Source organism: Engystomops pustulosus, chromosome 5, assembly GCF_040894005.1.
Source record: "Engystomops pustulosus chromosome 5, aEngPut4.maternal, whole genome shotgun sequence".
In the NCBI taxonomy this organism is placed as follows: domain Eukaryota; kingdom Metazoa; phylum Chordata; class Amphibia; order Anura; family Leptodactylidae; genus Engystomops; species Engystomops pustulosus.
In genome coordinates this window covers 155,329,946-155,352,421 of record NC_092415.1, presented here as the reverse complement: position 1 = coordinate 155,352,421, position 22,476 = coordinate 155,329,946, and the positions used below count along the sequence as shown (strand labels likewise).

The 22,476-nt window shown below is 37.9% G+C and overlaps 1 protein-coding gene across 1 annotated transcript in view; it reads right to left on the bottom strand.

Annotated features, from left to right (window-relative positions):
- Nucleotides 1-22,476, bottom strand: part of LOC140134144 (uncharacterized) — a 79,176-nt gene that overhangs the window by 4,777 nt on the left and 51,923 nt on the right. The window contains exons 16-27 of the mRNA XM_072154781.1: nucleotides 18,320-18,382; nucleotides 17,834-17,896; nucleotides 15,426-15,479; nucleotides 13,759-13,794; nucleotides 13,277-13,339; nucleotides 12,110-12,172; nucleotides 11,956-12,018; nucleotides 11,252-11,314; nucleotides 6,736-6,786; nucleotides 4,763-4,798; nucleotides 3,624-3,686; nucleotides 3,200-3,265 (exon numbers count right to left, since the gene is read on the bottom strand). Of these exons, the coding sequence (XP_072010882.1) occupies nucleotides 3,200-3,265; nucleotides 3,624-3,686; nucleotides 4,763-4,798; nucleotides 6,736-6,786; nucleotides 11,252-11,314; nucleotides 11,956-12,018; nucleotides 12,110-12,172; nucleotides 13,277-13,339; nucleotides 13,759-13,794; nucleotides 15,426-15,479; nucleotides 17,834-17,896; nucleotides 18,320-18,382 (684 nt within the window). The remainder of the gene's footprint in view (nucleotides 1-3,199; nucleotides 3,266-3,623; nucleotides 3,687-4,762; nucleotides 4,799-6,735; nucleotides 6,787-11,251; nucleotides 11,315-11,955; nucleotides 12,019-12,109; nucleotides 12,173-13,276; nucleotides 13,340-13,758; nucleotides 13,795-15,425; nucleotides 15,480-17,833; nucleotides 17,897-18,319; nucleotides 18,383-22,476) is intronic.

Here is a 22,476-nt window from a genome sequence, read left to right as displayed (position 1 = left end):
GGGTTTGTATATTGTATCTTCCCTATGAGTGGGGATGATACAGTCATACATTGTTAGGGGCCCTGGATTACATTTTTCATTTGTTTCATCAAGTTATACCTCTGATCAGTTCTTACAATTTAAACCTGTTGTATTACTTTTTTTTATTCTCAAATCGCCTTATGGGTAGTTCCCCTGCCGCTGAGCAAATACATTACTCATCAGGACAAAGCAGGATATTTCCAATCCTGTGTTTCCTTAAAGATGCTATCTATGGAAAGAGGTGAGAAAGTTGTACAAACTACCCTTCCTACTCTCCAAACACATGCCCCTATGGAAACATAGGGAATTTACGCCAGGCATGGAAAGTGTACTATACCGTCCATGGAAAGAAAGGGGACCAAAGAAGGTAGGGGATCTGTTTCATGAGACAGAGCCACGCTGGCTTACCGAGCAAGAGTTGCAACAGAAATATGCTCTAACTGGCTGCATACCATTTACATATCACCAGATACACAATTTTTTAAGGAGTAGGGTAGCGGACATCACAAAGGAAACTACCGAAACGTCCTTTACCACGCTACTGGGAACCCCACAGAGTACGCGCTCCATCTCCATTTTATATAGGGATATAAAAAGTCAATTACTCCGAGGAACACAACTGACAGTGGGTAGATGTTGGTCACGAAAATTCCCAGATAGGGAAGTACTGGAAGGGTGTCTAAAGGGATGGGCTAAGATACGCAAGTGTGTACAGAGCGAGCAGTGGAGAGAAACTTTCTTTAAAATCCTACATCATGCTTACTATGGTTTCAACCTACCCAAAACGCCTGCTAAACCAGACAGGATTACAGAGTGCCCAAAATGCGCCTCACCAAACACTGATGTATGGCATGGCCTGTGGCAATGCGAACAAGCGCAACAATTTTGGAAGGCAGTTAAGGAACACATCAAAATTCACTGGAGAATTGACTTACCCATGGACCCACTACTTCTTATCTTACATGACGAGGAAGGGGAGGAAGACAGGGATGAGGTTTTCACCATACGCTTAGACCTGCACGCATTTCTCTTGGTAGCAAAAAGGTGCATAATGGCACACTGGATACAACAGTCAATGCCCACAGTTACTGAAATTATAGCCCAGATGAGATACCTGATACGTATGGACAGACTAGAAACCTTGAGACACAAAGACAAGCAGACAAAAGGGTTTTTTAAGAAATGGAAAACTTTTATTGTTACACATATGGATAGAGCAGAAATAGTGGAGCTGGTCTCACCATTCCGCTTGACACAATGGTACAATACAGAACAACTAAGAAGCTCCCTGGGAGCTCTGCAGGTGTAATCTAGTAGGAGGTAATATCCATGGTATGAGGACACCCTCCTCTCAGGAAACAAGTAGCGGGTCCAATCACGACTAACAAGATCGCCTCCCCCTGGGGTACATCCCTTAAAAGCTAGAGGTCTACTTGCATGAGAATATTAACACAGTGAATCAAATCTGCTGGAATGTTGGAACTTGTTTCTAATTCTTGTTACTTTGTTTCATTCAAGGCATGTATATCCAATTACACCATACTGTTGATATACTATGTATTTAATGTGTATTTAAAACCAAATAAAATGTGTTTTAAAAAAAAAAAAGATGCTATCTATTCTCATCAGACAGAGGCAAAAAGGATGCCTCTATGTGTCAGAATAAATCTATGGGTACATTTAGCATATCTATGGGTACATAGAGCTTTCCTGGTGTATATGCTGAGCATATCCATAATAACATGGTGTGACTGTAGCCTTATGTAGCCCTGTGTCTGCAGTTGAATATATTGGAGGGGAGGAAATGAATTTAAGGCTTGCTGGTCTTGTACAAATTTTCCACATAATAGTATATGTGGGATATAGAAACATAAGAGTCCTCTGTTTTCCATTAGATTAAATTTTCTCCCTATTCTGTTTATTCTGGGCTGTGAATTATACTGTGAATTGTTGTGGTGGTACTGTTTTTATCTTTAGAATTAAAAAATAATATTATGTATTTTTTTCAAATACAGCATAGCTAATGTAAGACTTACACAAACTACTCCATTGAATAAGGAGGTGAAATGGGTGCTAGAAAAAGTACAAGCAATCATTAGACATATGTGGTAGTTTCTGGGAGAAAGCAGTCATGCTTTTATTATCTTGGTGCAACATCTATATAGTAGTCCAAGCCCAAGGCTTCTAGGGATCTCATGGTCCTCCAAACCTACCAACTAAGGGATATTGCCGTGCAGAGATAATAAGGAAAGGGACATCCAGTTCTAAAATTGTTTCTCGACACATGTATTCAAGAGGCATTCCAGGACCATTGAATGTCCTCCAAATGTCCTTAAATTGCAGAATTAAAAGATGACAGAAAAGATCCCATCCTTTCCCAAAAAGCTTGGTTCTGGTACTGTACGTACACATTACCATATATATATTCAAGTACAAGCCAATCCTAGTATAAGTCGAGATACCCGATTTCACCACAAAAAACTGGGAAAACTTATTGAATAGAGTATAGGTAATCTTTAATAAAATATCCAGCAGCAACATTCCCTTACTAATAAGATGTGCAGCAACCTCTCCTCATCAATGAAATGTCCAACAGCCTCCACTTATTAATAAAATATTGGACTCCACACTAATGAAATTCCCATGCCTTCTTAAAATAATAAACATATACACTTCCCTGTGGCACTCCCCGCAGCTCCTCTTCTTCTCCCGTCTCCACGTGGCTCCTCCCAGCAGTGTGAGCAGAGGCACATCTATGCCCTCTGCCCGCACACACATTATGACATAGTGGTGTCGCCACTTGTTGATGTCATAGTGTGTGTGTGGGAAGAGCGCATCAACGTCCCTCTGCCAACGCAGGCATACTATTTTACATTTGTGTATAAGCCAAGTGGGACTTTTTCAGCACAAATATTGTGCTAAAAAACTCGGCTTATACATGAGTATATAGATAAATATAAAGAGATTATTAAACTAGTAGATGGCCCACTATATTCTTTTAACCATGGACCAATGTTAATATTTTCTCATCAAACTCAAATACTGACAACAAAATTAACAATACCATGGAGTCAAAAGAAAGATACCAGTATATAATTTATTTCTAGTTAATAATATTTTCATGATGAAATATTTTATATATTATTATTAATGATATACAAAAATATATGGCACATACTTGTTCTCCTGGTGGTCCAGTATATCCCTTAGGGCCTCTTTCCCCATCTTTTCCAGATTGCAAGTTCTGAAACAAGTAAAAAAATGTAAAGAAAAGTTTTATATTTAAAATAATGACCTTCTGGCACAAATTAGAGGTTAGTCCATACTATAAATTATAACGTATCACCGCTAGGGGAACTTTTCACCACCTCCAACACTTTCCATCTCTTTACTGACCCTTTTTTTTTTCTCTAGCCATCATTGTTTTTGTGCAATTAGTGCCAATGATTCTTTATTCTTTGGTGACTGTGGCTAGTCTGTTGCTCCTGCCAGGGACCATCCTCCTAACAGTAGATTAGTACATGGTTCATCGTGCAGATGAATACATTTTTTTGTGTTATTATACCATATTATATCTAAATATTGTGAAAGAATAGACTTACATCATCTCCATCATCTCCAATTACTCCTTGTTCTCCTTTTAATCCGGGTAAGCCTTTTACCCCCTAGAAAGATAATATTTATTCATATATGTATTTATACTGTACATATCACCTCAGATTACATACAGTAGAGCCCTGAGAGGAGCACCGGAATTTCAGTTTATAATGTGGGAGATTTTGGTGGCAAATCATGGCCTAAGCATCTCAGGGGGCCATGGCTACCCATAGCGCCCACTAGAAAGGTCAACTGCATCTGTGTCTTTAAGATGACAATCAATTATTGTCCCAGGCAGCAGAAAGGCTGGAATCAGCCCTGCTCCTAACCACATGAGAATTCAGTTATTATTGTGTACAGACATAGCAAAGACCATAGTATCAGACTGCATTTAACCTCAAAAACCTTGCAGCAATATTTACTATGATGATGGAAATGTTATTGTAGGGGGATCTATTCAGTGCATAGGCCACTTCCCATTATGGAATCTGTGATGAGTGACATTACGGGGTGTACCTGCACCTACTATAGAGTGACATTACTGGGTGCACCTTTGCTAAAGAGCCTCAGAACCACATAAAGCCCCAACCACCTACACAAGATGCCTTCTTTAATCTATTAGCCCTGGCCCTCACTCAAATCACTGCCAGCACCTATCTTTCTCCCTTTAATATTATAAATGAGAAGGCAAATTGAAGATGCCTGTCTACGATCCTTCTGACTTTTTGGGTTTTAAGCAGGAGGTGTCAGGTGCCATAAGACCCACAACAATTTAGAAAACCAATTACAGATTAAAAATTATGCAATTGCATGTACCTATGCAATTACTAAAAATAGGTCCTGGTAATGCTACCTCTTCAGAAATTTCTTGTTTCAAGTTCACTTGAAGTTATGGCTATATTTCATAATTTTTCGAATCCATGGAGTTAGTCGTAATCACAAGATAAGACAGAACGCAATAATATATAGTGTACCTTATACATTCTAGAAGGTTAGAGAGTCAATATTCCAGTGGAATTAGAAATCATAGAATTCTAAAAACTCAATATATTCTGGGAACAGTTTACACATTTTTTTCTGGGTAAAATTGTGTTAAATTCTTAACTTCTTTAATAATTATAAAAAGATAGCTCAAAGTAAATACCTTTGTACCAGTCTCACCCCTTCGCCCTGGAAAACCCTAAAAGAAAAAAAAACCTGTAATACAATCATTTAGGGGAATTTATGAAGGTTCACTTTTCATACATCAGTGGTGATGTGTCAAATGTGGACTCAGCCTGGTCACAAAACATCCACCTTTCAGAAATGTTACAATTTACAAGGTTTTATTCAAAACTGATATTGCCCAAATATTTGAAACATCTTTATGCCAGAAAACTGGGGTAGCAAAATCCAGGGTACAACAGGGCAGGGTCAGGTATGTAACCCCAATTTTCTGTGGAAAGTTGAATTTATGGAGGTTTCTCAGAACTGCAGCACTATATTCTGATTTGATGTGTAAGAGACCTATTAAAGACTACGTGAGCAGGATTTACGATATGTTTTTTCTCATGATACTAGGATCCAAGAAAAAGAATATTAATATAATTCACATTTTATTCAAATTTTACAGCAATATTTTTTATTAAGATTACTGTGTCCAGGCCTACAACAACAATTCCAATAATCTTTATTTATATAGAACCATCATATTACGTAGCCTACTAAGTAGCGAATTCTACATCATAAAATATTTACAAGTTTTGCTTATGCCAAGCTTTTCTGGCACACCATACAATGCAGAAAAGTCTGCAAAGCTTAAATATTGGTAGATTGTGAGAATGAAAGGGAAAAGGATGTCATTCCTGAGAAAACAAGAAAAAATCCATAGAACAAAGTGTATGTATAGTTTTTAAGGAATTCTTTATTTGGCTAAAAACCCTTCTAAAGCTTGTTATTGTGGTGTCACACTTCTTAAAACAAGGATTGGTCTTAGATGCAAATGACTGAGGTTGCCACTTCTGCTCAAGGTGTCAGGCTCTAAACGCTGACCACACACAAGGACAGTAATTCCAGGACTAGAAGGAAAGTAAACCATTCTAAAAAGGATCAGGAGAGACTGAAAGTATGCAAACCGCAAACAGAAGAATAAACAAATGGATAAACAAGAGGAGTGTATAAGGTCAAACAACAGGCAAAAGGTAAATCCAGGTAACAAGGCAATGATACGAGAGCCAGGTAAATAGGATTTTGGGAAGGCTTCTGACATCTAGCCAAGTACTAGCCAAGTACTATACAACAACCAGGGGCGTAACTAAAAGAGGCAGTGCCCCATAGCAGACTTCTGAAAGGGGCCCCCTACCTCTGTAGTTACGCCCCTGACAAGAACTAGCAAAAAGCAAGGTGATGGTCAGATATTTCAGACATATAAATAGTTGGTCTATCATCCCAAAGCCCTGATAGTGAAGCAGAAGTTGCAGGAAGGGAAGGCAACCTCAAGGCAACAGTTCCTGACTGTGTAGTTGTTTTAGATCAGGGTTATTCTTATAAAACCAGATTATCAACTGGAATGGAAGATTTCTCTTATATAGAGAGAAAATAAAAATTAGGCTTGTTTAGCTTCAAAGGACTCCTTAAACAAAGAAATGGTATGGTTCTTTCCAAGAACTGTGCAGTAGAACATGGGGCGTTCAGTAGGAGAGGTTGGCACTCTTGTCCAATAAAACGTTAATCCAGATCAAAAGGACAGCACTATCCAAATACATCCATGAGAAATGGTAATGTCGTCTGACGCGTTTCAGACTTCAGCGGGTCTTAAGTCATAGATCTCTATGACCACGGAGGTCTGAAACGCATCAGCCAACATTACCATTTTCATTCGTACAGTGCTGTCCTGTTGATCAATAAAGCTTATACCACCTTTTATTGGACAAGTGAGTACTGGCTTATCCTTGCTTACTGATGTGTAATGTATTACTACATCACATGTCAGCTGCAGATGTATGGAGACAGCTTAAGTCCTGATTTGAGAACTTAAAATTTGAGAATTTTTTTTCATGGGAAAACCCCTCGAATGAGCACTTGACAATGTTTCTGGACCCTTTTTCTAATTCATGTTAGTCCTATTTATTAACTTGCCTGAAATCCTGATGATCCAGGTATTCCTTGACCAGGTTCACCTTCTTCACCCTGTTAAAAAGAAAATGTTGTTTTTCCTTAACAAAAAATGCAGAAGTTACACTAGAATAAGCCAATTTTATGATGTCATAATGACTTATAGAAGAATATATGAAAAACTGGCTACATTTGTGTAGGGCACATTGATTCCCATTCGAAAAACGTCATGTTTGTGTCATGCAGGCACTCCAGCATAAACAGTTATGCTATTGTGCGTTTATGTGATTGACCAATATTGTCCTTAAAAGGGGTTACCCAGTTTCAGCAACTAAATGTCATTGTTTGTATCATGAAAGGTTATAAGATTTTCATTTCTGCATATTTTCTGTATCATTACGTCACATTTTCTAGATCTCTGCTTGTTTTCATTCTATATGAAGCTTCATTGTTGAATTACTCTGTATAAAAACGTGCGCCAGGTCATGTGATATCACAGAGGTGCGCGGCTCGTTAATATCACGGAGAGTAATCAGAGCTGTGTGATATAATAGTGAGATGAGATATTATATATCTTATATGATATACCGTGTAAGCCGACCGAGTATAAGCCGAGGCCCCTAATTTTACACCTAAAACTGTGAAAACCTATTGACTCGAGTATAAGTCAGCCTTCCCCCTGTAGTATACAGCCAGCCTGCCCCCTGCAGTATACAGCCAGCCTGCCCCCTGCAGTATATAGCCGTATGGAGCCGTGGCAAGCATTGGGGGCACCGGAAGGTGAGAATGTAAGTTTATTATTTTTATTGACTCGTGTATAAGTCGGTTTGATGTTTTTCAGCACATTTTTGAGCTGAAAAACTCAGCTTATACACGAGTACATACGATATGTGATATGAGTCACCAGGGTCATCTCCAGGTTTCAGTAGGCCCATGGGTGACAGAGCCTCAGTGGGCCCCCTTTGCAATGAACTTAGGTTGTGGCATTAAAAATTCTGAAACTAAAACAGTCTCCTGTTCCCTAATTTATCATACCAAACAGCCCCCTCATGGTTATTTTATATAAGCACCCCTCACACCCTATGGATTCATGAGATACAGCCCCCCTCCCACTCATGAATTTCTTATGTACAGCCTTATGTGCCCCCCCCCCCAGCAGCTCTGGGCCCAGGCACTTGCCCAGGTATGCCCAGTGCTGACGGCGGCCCTGTGAGTCACGCATCGGGGTGGCATCACGTGACCATTGACAGATTTCTATCCACATTTAGAAGATTCCTAAGGAATGACAGCAAGCAGAGATCTAGAAAAATGGGGAAATGATAAATTATCTTAGAAAATTACATAGGTTTTCTTTATACAAAATAATATAAAATGATATGAAAACTGCTGAAACTGGAAACCCCCACAATACATGAAACAATAGTTTATCCCTCTTGCTGTCATACATCTGCTACACATCACAAACCAGCAGCTTATTTCTTGTATTACTGAGAATCTGTAAAATTCTAAGGAAGCCAGAATTCTTCCATATATGTTATGTGCCAGGAAGCAAACACAGACGCTACTGCTTCCATTGAAATAGGAGTCACGGCTTATTTAAATATAAAATTGGGAAGTATTGTGTACTGAGAACATGCTAAGTTTATTGTGATTTTATACCCTTAAAAAACTAACACAATTAAATATTTGGTATTGCAGAAATTCTGTTAGTCCAACAACTAAAGTATATTCTGCATATGTATTATTTTATAGTCTGAATCCATGGCAACAACCTGTCTTGTTACAGGTTAAAAATACATAGTAAAATGATCTTCTTGTGCTCAAATTCAGCCTCCTAATATGCGGAGCTCCTGACAGTATTCCTTAGCCAAATACAATCATAGTGGTCATTAAAGCTCATGAATCTCTTACTAATCCTATATTCATTGTAAACTTGGTTTATATTTGGAAAGCATTTTATTGCATTAGGTGTAAGGTCGTGTTGTATCTGACTTGGGCAGTAATAGAAAATTTGAGATATAATGATAGTGAAAAGGCTACACATTGCACATACATTAAGGGGTAGGTAGACATTCATTTATGGCTTTTTCACACAGTTGTACTATTGCCCATCCTCTCTTTATATAACTTACAAAAAGGTTTGATGAGAAGTTTTTAAATTTTTATTACATGACATTTATAGAAGGTTATGTAATCCAATTATTGCATAAGAAAATGTAAACCCAGACACCAAAAATCTTTTTGAAATTATAATATTACAATGTCTTCATAATGCAAAAGAAAACAGAACAGATCTCGGGTAGATCACTTGCAGGGATCCTCATGACTCATTGTATTCGGGAGGTTGCTGTATCATATGTTTATGACTTCCCCTGAAGATCCTAAATCTAGCCAGTGGCAATATAATATATGACCCTTTGATTCTACCCTATCCAGTCCTCTGATATTAGATCACAGTTTATAAAATTAGAAAAATTCATATCCATATTGTCTACACCACATGTTATGCTTCATGTTCAGATAAAATAGAATACAATAATTTCTGCTTCCAAGGAACTTGGATTACTACAAAAACATGGTAACATCATCTTAAAGATGGAAATCAATACTATGTTTGATGATAAGCCATCTCTAAAAATCAGATGTGGCGTAGACCAGAGATATGACCAAGCCATGAGAAATAACTACTATCCAAGCTTTAATCAGATAAAATCTATTAGACATACACTAATGGATATATAATAGTTTTACATCATGCACACTGAAGTTTAGCCAAAATAATTTGAAAGCATTCTGTCACTATCACAGATAATGGGAGAACTCTTGTTTTAGTCTGAAGCAGAGGCCACCATTGCATACAGTAATAAATCATATTGTTAGGATCTCTGCCAACGTTTTTCTGCGTTAAAACAAACATTATAGTAAATGGAACTTCCACCCACTTATATATCCTCCAGGATATGGAGGAACCAGAGAATTGCAGTCTTTGAAAACTGACCAGCGTTATGACTTTAAAACCTAATGACTAGATCAGCTGTCATTTTAGATATTTTTTCTATTTGTACTGGGCAATTGAAAGAATAATCTTCATCCCCTCCATCAAGTCCAACTGTTTGAAGTTCTACTGAAATCTTCTCTTTTAACACCTTTCACAAGCAATTGTTGTTAGCTTTGTCAAACACAGTGGGGCACATTTACTTACCTGTCCTGTCGCGATCCCCGAAAGTGCATTGTCTGTCCAGAATCCACTGTGCCGTGACTAACTAAGATTGTGCGCCCTATATCCTGCATGTGCCGCTTCCCCGTTCAGGTCCGCCAGAGTTCACCTTCTTCTTCCCGGTGTATGTAAATGCATGTTTAAATTTAAATCCCGTGCTCAGTACAAATCAGTCGGATCATCCAACGGCCCACCTCCTGATTTCTGCCGCATGGAAGTCGGTGTGGCTGTGCCAAAATACGATCGCGTGCGGCAAAATCCCCAGTTAAATACCTGTCACAGCGACGCAATCCCCGAAAACGTCAGCATATCTGTCGAAAGTGCGGCCGCGGACCCTCAGTAAGTAAGCCCCAATATGCTAATACGGCTTTTTACTGTCAGGTGGGCGTTCCTAGGTTGCATCAGATAGCTTTTGCTATTGACGGTAGAGGGTCTAAGTAGCATGTTGTGTTTGATGAACTAACAACATTAATTGCTTGTAAAAGGTGGTAAGAGGGAAGATGTCAGTAGGACTGCAATAAAAATTACACATTAAATGTTTTATACCTTTAAGATTGTCCTATGCCTCACCCGATATGGCAACCAGACACATGTCCTGACTTCAATAATAGACAATCCTTTGCTCTACTCCCTCCTGCTAAAGTTAGCAATACTAACCAGATTTCCTGGATGATGTTGGTTGGGTGCCATTTTAAAAGGGTGCTTTCGTATTAACATCCTTCAGAAAAGGTTTTTCTTTTGGTTAGGTATTGTTCTGCTATTTTTCACTTTGTTACTACTGTTCTGTGTTATTTGAATTTGTTGTCTGGTTCTTGTGTTTCCATTGCTGATAGGAACTCCTGGTCTGTCTGACTATATTATTTCTTATTCCTTGGTTTCCCTTTTCCTGAATATTAGTACATCGATGACTTCTATCAATGTTCCTGATGTTATAAATCTGGAGACTCCGACCAGGAAAGTCTATACACCATTGTATAAAGTGAGGAACAGGGAAATTCCAGTGCCAAATTAATTGCAAGTTACAGCATCCACTTCTTTAGAAATAAATGGAACAAACAGATGTTTAACTTGGCAAGTGTTCCCATGATGAAATCCATCTACAGCGCAACAGAAGTTGTAACTGACTGGGTTCTCATAGAATGAAATGACTGAAAGCAGGGGTTAGCTACAGGAGTCCTGAGATAGCAGTTGCACCCAGGTCCTAATTATTTTGGGAGCCTGCTGCCACATGATAGGAGCCTGGACGTTTTATGGGAACTTTCTGGTTTTGTATCTCTTGATCTAGGTAGCATTTTGCAGTATTTTGTTGGTTAAATCACTTACCCTAGTTCCTGGTGCTCCTGGTTCTCCTGGTGACCCTGGATACCCTACTTCCCCCTTCTCTCCCTTTTCAAATAAAAGAAGCAATGCAACAGATTACACATCATAACATTTTATAAATTATAAATACATTTATTAAATATAAGTAGTGTATATGTATTTGTATGTAAGAAATAAAATAAGTTTCTTCACCTGCATGATAACCCAATGATAGGATTTTCTTTAGCTACTAGTATTTTCCTTTTCTGACTACATCTGTCCCGTCATCAAGTTGCCTTTTACTTACGGTACCTAGATTCTATTCCCATTCTGGACTTTTTTGCAAGACTTGTGATGTTTTTATCCTAATCCAAAGAAATAGCAACACATCTATCCATCTATCTATCTATCTATCTATCTATCTATCTATCTATCTATCTATCTATCTAGTTAGGTAAACGAACATGGAACATTTGAACATGGAAAAAAAAGAAAGATTTTTTCACTATACGATTTGGAGTGCTGCCTGCTTTCGTTTACCTACCTTGGAGGACTTAAGGCCTAGTCCTAGTGAGCCTGCACCCACTACAAATTACTTTTTTTGTGTGCTGTTTGGACTTTCTTTACGTATCTATCTATCTATCTATCTATCTATCTATCTATCTATCTATCTATCTATCTATCTATCTAAGTTTACATCCATGTATATAACAAATGCCAATAAATACCTCACTTCCAGCAAGACCTGGCTCCCCCTTAAATCCAATTATGCCAATAGCTCCAGCTTCTCCCTTATAATAAAAACATACATTAATAAATCTTCATTCTTACATTCGTAGACTTTTAGCATCATTATCATCACATTGAGCAAAATGTTCTTACAGTGCATCCATTTTCTCCAGCCATGCCTTCATGTCCTGGTGGACCAAGAGATCCTTCTTTACCCTGCAATGAAAATGATAAATGACTATTGAAAAATCAACTTTGACTGCTCTCACAGGGAAGATTTTCACATAGAAGTGTTGATTTATTCATTTAGGACTATTTCAAGCTCTTTGGGATGTGGTTATTTTTAATGTGGCAACAAAAGCATCAGTATACCCTTACCTTAACCACATTTTTCATTTGGTAACTTAAAGGGGTATTCCCATCTGGGCATTTAATTTAATTTAATTCATTTGCCATATGTAAACATTTCTTCAATTGGATGTTATTAAAATGTTCCTGTGTGAAGATAATTTCCCATAAATGTAGTCATATGGTCCCTTAGAAACGAGATAGCTTCCTCGGATACGACCACCGCACATATTGGCAGAGGTGGCCAGACATGTGCTATTGAGCTCTGCCTGACCACCCGGCTTCAGCATTCATAATCACAGGACTGCTGTGGGACATACAGTAACTCCCGGGCATTTCATATACAAAAACCTTTTGTTTCTTTGTCCAATCACTCCAGCAGAGGTGGCTGTATCCAAGGACACAGTCTTGTTTCTAAGGGACCATATCACTTCATTTATGAGAAATTATCTTTACCCAGGTATATTTTTTTAATGACATCTAATTGAAGAAATGTTTATTTATGGCAGATTAATGAATCTGGATGTGAAAGCCCAGACGAGAATACCCTTTTAAGTCTGTGGGTGCATGTCAATCACTCTGTAAGAGGGTGACATGGCAATGAACCTGATACACTAAGAAGCACAAAAATTTTTAACTAAATTTTCCTGTAAATTTACAGAAGAATGGTATACAGGAAAGAAATAAATGGAAATCTTGCCATGAACATTACTGTTGTGGGTAATTTGGGAGTAGGTAGGCTTAACCTTAAAGTGAACCTCTCTCCACATCAGATATTTTAATAGGGCTTTCCAGGTAACATATACAAATATATACAGAAACATACTAGAATTGATCAGTAAATATTCCACTTCAGACTTACATGAAAATTCAACTTAAGAATCTGCCTCTATATATGTGATAGTAGGCAGCTTCTATGCCTCACATCATTTCCTTGCAATAAATATGACTCGGAGCATGGTCAATTATTACCTTCTGACCTCGTGATCCTGGATTTCCTGGGGGACCTCTTAATCCTTGCTCTCCTTTTTCACCCTAAAATATTTTTAAATGTTTTTTATGATATTTCTGATATACAGTATTAAATATATTCAGTAATATATACTAAGCTACAGTACACAATCATCTACATGTGGCCATGTTCAGAGTACCGTTTTTTTTATTTTCAGGATGGATTTGGTACCATCAATTCATGATAAGGTATAGTATAACCCCCAAAAATGGGTTTTTCAAACCTCATCCATATGTAAAAGATTCTTATGCTATGGATTTCAATTTTTAAGTTCACTGACATTAATAATTTTTTGGATCTGCAAAGGGTGAAAAAGGTCATAAATCCCTAGAAAAATCATTCAAAGAGTTTCCTGTCTTCATGTGACCTTAGAAAAGTATACATTTCTCGACATGTAAAATAAAATGTACATGTAAAATTATACATAATTTTTTAAACCAACCTTCTTTCCTGTAGTGCCACGCTTTCCAAGATCACCCTGTGGAGTAAATGTTTTATATATTATTATATAACATTATAATATTTTATACTATTTATAAAGTAAAAGAGAAAGTTACTGATTTTACAGCCAATGGCTGTATTTAAAATGTGTATCGATTTCCACCGATCCATATGTTTAATGAGATGCTGTACAAATAACTCTTACTGGTGATTTTTCCAACTTGGCTTCATCCTTGTAGGCTGATCTTGTAAATATACCATGTGGACCCAAGTGTTCGCAATGCATTTACTTGTTTGTGGGACATACTCTGCACAAAATGTTGTGACAATGGTTGGTGACAGAACACTCTGCACAGAATTTACCCTGGGACAGCACACATTTACTATGTGTCGTCCGTGTCTTTTCGAGTGCAAGAATCCTTTCTGCGTTGTGTGCGCCAGATTTATTATTTGTTGGCACCACAAAAATCTCATTTTAACGACACTCTCGACATTTTTTTTGTCCCTCAATTTGAATGCAGCTTGTGAATTCAAACATTTCAGCTGCAATTCTAGTTTCCCAACACTTAATATGGCATAATTTTTGGCGCAAAATCGAAACATCATAAATCAAGCCTACCCGCTTATAAAATACTTCATGAATGTGGTTTGTCTTTTCTGCTGCTCATTTGTTCTTCCTATGGTTCACCAAGTACATTGGGGCCGTGCGCCACATTATAAAATTACAGTGGAAAACACAGTTAAAATCAGGCATCAAAAACTAACTAGCAGCAAAGATAATACATTCCTCACCATTGTCCTGGTTACACACCAGGTTGTAGTGTCCAACAGCATAGTGGGTAAGTGTAATGGGATGAAGGACTGAGTGGGTAAGTGTAATGGGACTGGAATCTGAGCATTGATGGGTTAGTCCAGGGTTAGAAGAATTTAGGGCCCCTATAAATTTAGAATGCTAACCTGATCAACTTAGGGGTCTGATTTATGTTTGATAAATATTGGTATCTGGCCTGTGGTCTGATAAATGTTGGAGTCTGGTCTGGGACTGATCATTTCTAAGGTCTGGTTAGGGGTCTGATGAATTTTGGGTTTATACTAGGTCAGAGAAATTAAGGGGTCTTTATTTTAGTTTGGACAATTTTGGCATCTGTTCTTGGGGTCTGATGTATTTTAGGCTCTGATTTAAGAGTTAGTTTAGGATTTCTTTTGTCTGCATTAGTCTTGGGTCTAATATTTACTTAGGGGGTCGATCTAGGTTCTTTATTCTGGGATTAAATAAAAGATTTATTTGGAGGTCTGTGGTTCTTTTTTGTAGCTTGGCTTTACCTCACAGATTGTAAGTGAAATTGAGTTTGATACACCCATTCATACTAAGAATGAAAAAAACTGCAAAGTTATAAAGTGGGCTTGTATTGTTTGGAATCTAGAGAATTTTTGTATCACCCTGGTCTCAGCTGTAAATTATTACCATTTGAGTTGCATTGCAATAACTTCACTGGATTGGAAATGTATGGAAATGTACAGGTATAAAGTATTATTTAGTGTACCAGTAAGGTTAGGTTCATTGTAATGTTAAATAATTTTTAAATTGGAGGAGAACTACTACACATTGTTTAAAACATGTGCCACAGGGCAATATCTTAACTGATATAATGAATCTAGTAAACTTACCTCATCTCCTCTTTCCCCCTTGTTTCCCTTTTGACCCACAGGCCCTCGTTCTCCCTAAATGTTACAAGGAGAAGTTTTTTTGTGTAAGATTAGAGTGGATCTTGCAGAGAAAAAAGAATAACGTACATATTTATATCTTTTCTATGATTTTGACTCTGTCCTAATTTGGGCTTCAAATACTGATACAAAACATAGACAGAAATCTGCTGTGTCAAACTGGCCTAAATAAACCGAATATGCTGCTTTCAAGTGCTTTCAGTTGCAAGGCATACAGTATTCATTGTTTTCACGGCATTCAATATCTGCGATCTATGTAAAGGCCAGTAATGGGCCATAATGTTGACAAACTGCAGCTAATGTTTAAATGTTAGTATCTGCCTAACTAACAAGCTGGGCTTTTGCTGACTCATCAGTAGCCCTCCAGATGATCTGCTTCAAATTTCCTGTAATGTTGAATACACAGAATTAAGGATAAGAATTGCAATCTATCTTGTTGGCAAACCAAGACCATTGCTGCCACCTTTCTGCACAGTGTGGATTGAGTTGGTTAGTGTATTGGGTCTAATAGTCTGAGGCAATAGAGAGTATGGTTTGGTGTCTAAGAAACTTGTAGGTCTACACTGGGAAATGTAGGCATTAGAAGTCTGGTCTATATTCTGATATACTGGGCTTTGGTCTGTGGTCTGATGAATTTTGTTCCCTGTTAATGGCCCGAACCCGTTTTGAACCCCATTCACAACTGTAAACTGTCAGAGCTCTTTGAATATTCAGTGACAAAATGAATGTGGCCTTAACTTTATGTTTCCTTCTAGGAAACCCTAGTCTTTGGATGCTTTCTTAATCTGCTATACTCCAGAGGCAGCCCTTCATTTTACCTAGGAGCAGCCCAAATAAATAATACATCTTCCACAATCTTATAGACTGTAAGCTCTTGCGAGCATGGCCCTCACTCCTATTGTTCCATATGACAGTTTGTACTCTGTAATGTAATATTATATTTTTAGATGTCCCCTATGATTTGTAAAGCACTGCATAATTTAATGGCGCTATATAAATAAACTTTATTATTATTAATGATGTATCTCCCCTCAGATTTTCAATCAGAGGCAAATATATATTGATTTTACCCCAAAGACATCCATGGTGGAGTTGCTTTGGACTTTCCCTTATCGAGGATGATACAATCTCAGCACCCTCTAGAGCAGGAAGATTTGTAGCTTTTACTGAGCTACATGTAGAGTATCACCTGCACATTAATTACATGAGCTCTGTTTTTGCATCTCTCTGTCATTATCAACTCCAAGGATGCAGATTATTGTGGTGAATAACCACAAAAATTATAACAACCTCTTGTCAATCCCATCTAAACTGCACCTTTCTTTTTTGGGTTTTAGGTTTTATCTTAAAGGGTGAAAAATCTGGGTGAGTGAAAAAGTCTAAATCTTTTATGAAAATCTTCACATACACTAAAAAAGTTTGCAAATATAAGAGAAAAAAGAAATAATTGGACTAAAAGACATAGGGATTCCTAGAAAGATCCATGTACTTTCTTTGGAAAAATTCCTTTTGTTTTCCTTTTGAAAAGAGTAAAGGTTATTTCCCCTTACCTAGCTTCATAATTGAAGTGTTCAGTGTTGCCCCTTACTTTACATTCTGTAATGGGTGCTCCTGTGATTCACCTCCGGGGTCGCAGGCGCACCCGTTCCCCTCTCTGCTGCTCCGGTCGCCCTGCGGCTCACCTTGCCGCGCGTGTGCCGGCTTCCTGAAATTTAAAGGGCCAACGCAATGATAATTGGCGCTGGCCACCCACCCATTCTATTTAAATTCCAGCCCGTTCCTGTGTCCCCTGACGGATCTTTGTTCCTTGTGCCCTAGAGAAAGCTGTATTCCATGCCCTTTGCTATTATAGTGATTTGTCACCCCGGTTCTGTTACTGACTACGCTTCTCCGCTTTGACCATATTTCTGTGGGCAACTTTTTTTATTATCTATGAAAATCCTTTTAATACATTTTTACAAACTAATTTGACTTGACAGTTAGACACATGGGGGCACATTTACTTACCCGATATCCTGCATGTGTCGCTTCCCCGCTCAGGTCCGCCGGAGTTCATCTTCTTCTTCCCGGTGTATGTAAGTGCATGTCTTGCGACACAATTTGAATTTTAAATCCCGTGCTTAGTCCGCGATTTGTGTCGCATGAAAGTCGGTGCCAAAATCTGATTGCGTGTGCCAAAAACCCCTGTTAAATGTGGCGCAAATCGGAAATAGTCGGGAAACCCGACGGAAATGCGGTCGGCGGACCCTTCATTTGCAGGAAAAAAATTCTATATTTTCTGATAATGACTTTTTTGCATGACATGAGCTGTTATACGGTTAATGATTTTTAATGAAAGGAAAGTAACATACCTTAGGCCCATTGACTCCTGGGGGACCTGGTAACCCTTCTGTTCCAGGTATGCCTCCATCACCCTATGGAGTATTAAGAATGATGAGATAAGACAAAAAGTTATTTATATTAAAGTTATTTTCATGGATTTCTATAATGCAAACCACTTTTATTTTTCATGTGCTTAAAGGAGATATTTGGGTTTTTAAATTTTAAAAAATAGGATTTCTGCATTTTTTATTTTTTCTATCCAGTGGTTCCTCTTTGATTTCCAGCAGGCCATAAATGTTCATTGCAGCCAACCATTTGATGAGCAATGACTTGCCATATGTTTGGCTTTGTGGCCCCTTCAATGAGCCATGCTTGCAGTTTGTACAACAAGTCACTGTTGAGTCTCTGATTGGCTGCATTAATTAAGTGCAAAAACAAGCTTCAGCTCTGAGTAAAATGAGAAAAGCTTTTTTCTTTTATGTACTACAATCTGGGCACATTTTATGATTTCATACCTTTTCGCCTTTTGCTCCATGTGGACCTGGATCTCCTTTCTGGCCTACAGATCCTGGCATCCCCTAGACACAGACAGAATACTAAATCAATAAACATTTAAAGGAACACTCCAGTCAAAGATAATTCATTGAATAATACATGGTGCAGGACCTGAAGCCAGGAGCAGGACTAATTTTTACTGTATTGCTAGAACCTTCTAGAAGTCATGCTTCTCCCTTCAGGCTCTGAACAAGGTACAATTTAAAGAATCAGCTCTGACTAGAAAGTTCCTTTAAGGCTTTTTCATATATGTATGCACAGTAGGGACCAGATACATAGTCATTGAATGATAATTCACATATAGTATGTACAAGCTTATACTGTATGTCAGTGATGGCGAACCTTTTAGATACAGAGTGCCCAAACTACAACCAAAACCCACTTTTATGCCGCAAAGTGCCAACATGAAGATTTGAGCAGTAACCTATTGATTTCTGCTGTTTCACAAGTTTCAATCGTATTGGCGTCCTGAGGACACCAATACAAAAGAACGCAGGAGACATTTGGATTGTAGCTTCCCTCCAGGCTCCCCTGAACAGGAAGAATCAGGGGAGCAGGAGCTCCAAAGATAATCCATCTCTGCCCACACCTTTTTGCTCCTCCTGTAGTCCTGGCTGCCAAGTAGCAGTCACTTTAAAATAGCGCTGAGCGTGGCGTGTCCTTGGCTGTCTTGGACTGCAGGAGGAAGCCTTGAGTCCTATCTGGTAAATTCCTTGTTGGGTGCCCACAGAAAGGGCTCCGAGTTCCACCTCTGGCACTCGTGCCATAGGTTCGCCACCACTGCTGTATGTAGTTGAAGACATCACTACACCAAAAACTCCTATTTCATCAAATCTGCTTTGGAAAAAGTTAAAATAAAAGCTGTTGCAAAATATTGCCTATACTCTTTTTGCGGGGATAATGTGCTCCCTACGAAAAACATAAAGGTTTTAAAAACTCTGGATTCTGGCCAGTACAACATGACACCATAAAAAACAAAGTAACTGAAAGCAACTGAATTAAATAATCTTATTGAAGTCCATTGATCTTAGATAAATAAGTTTCATAATATATAAAAATCCTCATAAAAATGAAATCATTTTAATAAATACGTATGAAACATGAGAGGCTGAAATGCACACTCCACTTTTACTAATGTCCTAGGTTCCAGATTTCCCATATGCTAATCTATAAATTGTATGGCATAGCCTTTAATTTAAGCTACACCAATTTGAAAGTGTCAGTGTTCTGCCTAATACATTCTATGAGCAATATAGAATGTCATCAGGGAAACAGATTATAGTGTAAAATCACACAAACAGAGTCTTAATATGATTCTGTCATGGTACACAGCCCATATACAAGTGCTTAAATATACACACACACAACTGTGACTATTCAGTGCCCAGCATACCTATTTCATGTATTTCATACATCACTTCAATCAAGCTGAATGTTATAAACTGTAGAACACAAAACAGTGGCATTCACCAAAATGGGTCCAATTTAATATTTTCGCACATGGGTGCAAAGAGTTAAAAAGCTGCGCACACTGGAGGCTAGTAGTGGGGTGTTTAGCACTACAGGAGCCTTATCAAGCCTAACACACCCTTTGTGTGTCTCCAGTGTGCACAGCTTTTTAACTCTTTGCACCCATATCAAATAAGGAATTGGACGTCATGGTGAATGCCACTGTCCTTTGTACTATATCAAATTTGAAATATCTTAGTGTAAGTGAATTCCACTTACTGCAATATGAAATTTCTGAGCAGAGTATGTTATAAATGTAATAACACACAATGGACTGTTCTACAACTCATGACACTGAAAAAAGAATCTAAGAACAAACAAGTCAAATGAACTATCATCTTGCTAATTTCTTTTCACTACCCTTTAAATTGCTTTGTCTGCAGTATTTAGCCAGATGTGAGACCATTTCATATTTCTTATGCATACACTGTAGCATTCATGGATTTTGTGGTTTGTCAATATAAATATCATCTGTTTAATTTGGAAATAGATTTTCTTGTATGTGAAAGCCATATAAAGTTTTTTTTCCCTTAATATATTTCATTACACAAAAGAAATAATCTGTTATTCTGCTTACTGTCTATTAGACTACACAGTTTTGTAAAAATCTGAAGATAATTCTATAAAACTATGCAATATACTGAAATTTAATGGGCTCTGTTTTTTATTCCTATTGTTTATTTATAGTGTCTTTTATTGCAGCACATTTGTGTTTATTTGAAGTGGATGTCAAAATAAATGAGTGTCCATCACAAGGCCTCAGACTCTATTTCAACATGTTATTTGTAATTAGTTTATAACGTGAAGCCAAGATCTAAACCTTAAAAAAATGAACACAAAAAGTTTTTTTTACTTTACTGCTTTTGCACAATGTAAACATTATTTATAGAAAAAAATAGAGTTTATTGATTATTGGACCCACAATAAATTTAGTTCGTTTTTTATTAGCATAGCGCAGTAAAGACAGTGGGGCAGAATTACTTACCCGGTCCATTGGCGATCCAGCGGCGCGTTCTCTGTGGAGGATTCAGGTTTTCCGGCGATTCACTAAGGTAGTGCGCCCGATGTCCACTAGGTGTTGCTGCTGGGCTGAAGTCCGTCGAAGTTCACTGAAGTTCACAAAGCTACGCTGGGTGCAGGTAAGTGCGTGTCAAGCGACACTTTTTTAAAAAAAATACGGCGGATTTTCCGAATCCGTCAGGTTTTCTTACGGCCACGCCCCCCATTCTCCGTCGCGTGCATGCTGGCGCAGATGCGCCACAATCCGATAGCGTGCACCAAAAACCCAGGGCAATTCAGGGAAAATCAGCGCAAATCAGTAATATTCGGGTAACCCGCTGGAAAAAAAGCGATTCGGGCCCTTAGTAACTGACCCCCAGTATGGGTTATATATTTCAGTAAGACTTATTTTGTATTTATTAATAACTTAATAAAAGCTAATTTTAGCTTTATTCTCTGGGTTGTTACATTTATGCCAATACAAAATATCTATCTATCTATCTATCTATCTATCTATCTATCTATCTATTCATACAACCATTTTTTTGCACAAAACCTTTTTTGTTATATAATCCCAAAGCAATACTTTATTTGTATGATGATTTATGCTATTGCCATTCAAATTAACTCACCCAAAATAAATACTTCAAAAAAAAAACTATGATTAATAAGCATTTTTCTTATCCCTAAATGGTTTCTTTCCATGGCTACAATATTAAAATCAGTGTAAACTTGCAACACATACTTACATGCCTCCCCAGTACTGATTGACAGATCTCACAACTACCAGTACTTAGGGGACGTCTGCCAATATTCAACTACAAACATATACAGTTTTGTTGGAACTATTATGTCAAATGTTATACACAGTGCCGTGCTGGAATTTGGGAGAGAGCTCTATTACATGATTTAGCACTTCATGACGTGTGACAGGGGTGATGTCATCTAAGGTCCTTTACCCCCTAACATTTGCAAATGAAATCACATGCATTCCTCCATGGAGAATGGGGAGAAGTAGAAGTCCATGGAGGCATGCTGTGATCAGATACATAATTGGGTCAGACACATACATGCAAATGTTAGAGGGTAAAGAGGATGACATCACCTTGGTCACATAACATAAAGTGCTGAATGGTGAGAAGCTACTGAACTCAGCCAAGGAGACCACACTACCCCTTTACTTGTGGCGGAATGCAAGGTAAGAGAACAAAGTAAATTTATGTGGATGTGGGGGAAACCATTTTTAGCTAAAAGAAATTGGTCATTGGTCATTGGTAGTTGTATATTTCTATTTTTGTTGAATATCATAATTCTCGGTGCATTTCATCGGTGTATTTGTAATACTGAATCTTATTATTTTGAAATCAATGATTTTATTAATTTTGTAAAACAGCAATGTTGGCTTTTGTTTTATGTTATATAATTTTCCTTATTAATAACTGGACCATATGATTATAATACATACCTTGTATTCACTATATTCTCAAGTAAGGTTATGGAGTGATTGCCACATATTCTTATGACCAAGGGCAGATTAAGACTGCCATGTGCCCTGGGCTTTATGAATATTATAGCACCTACCAAACTGTGATTCACTTCCTACATAGAG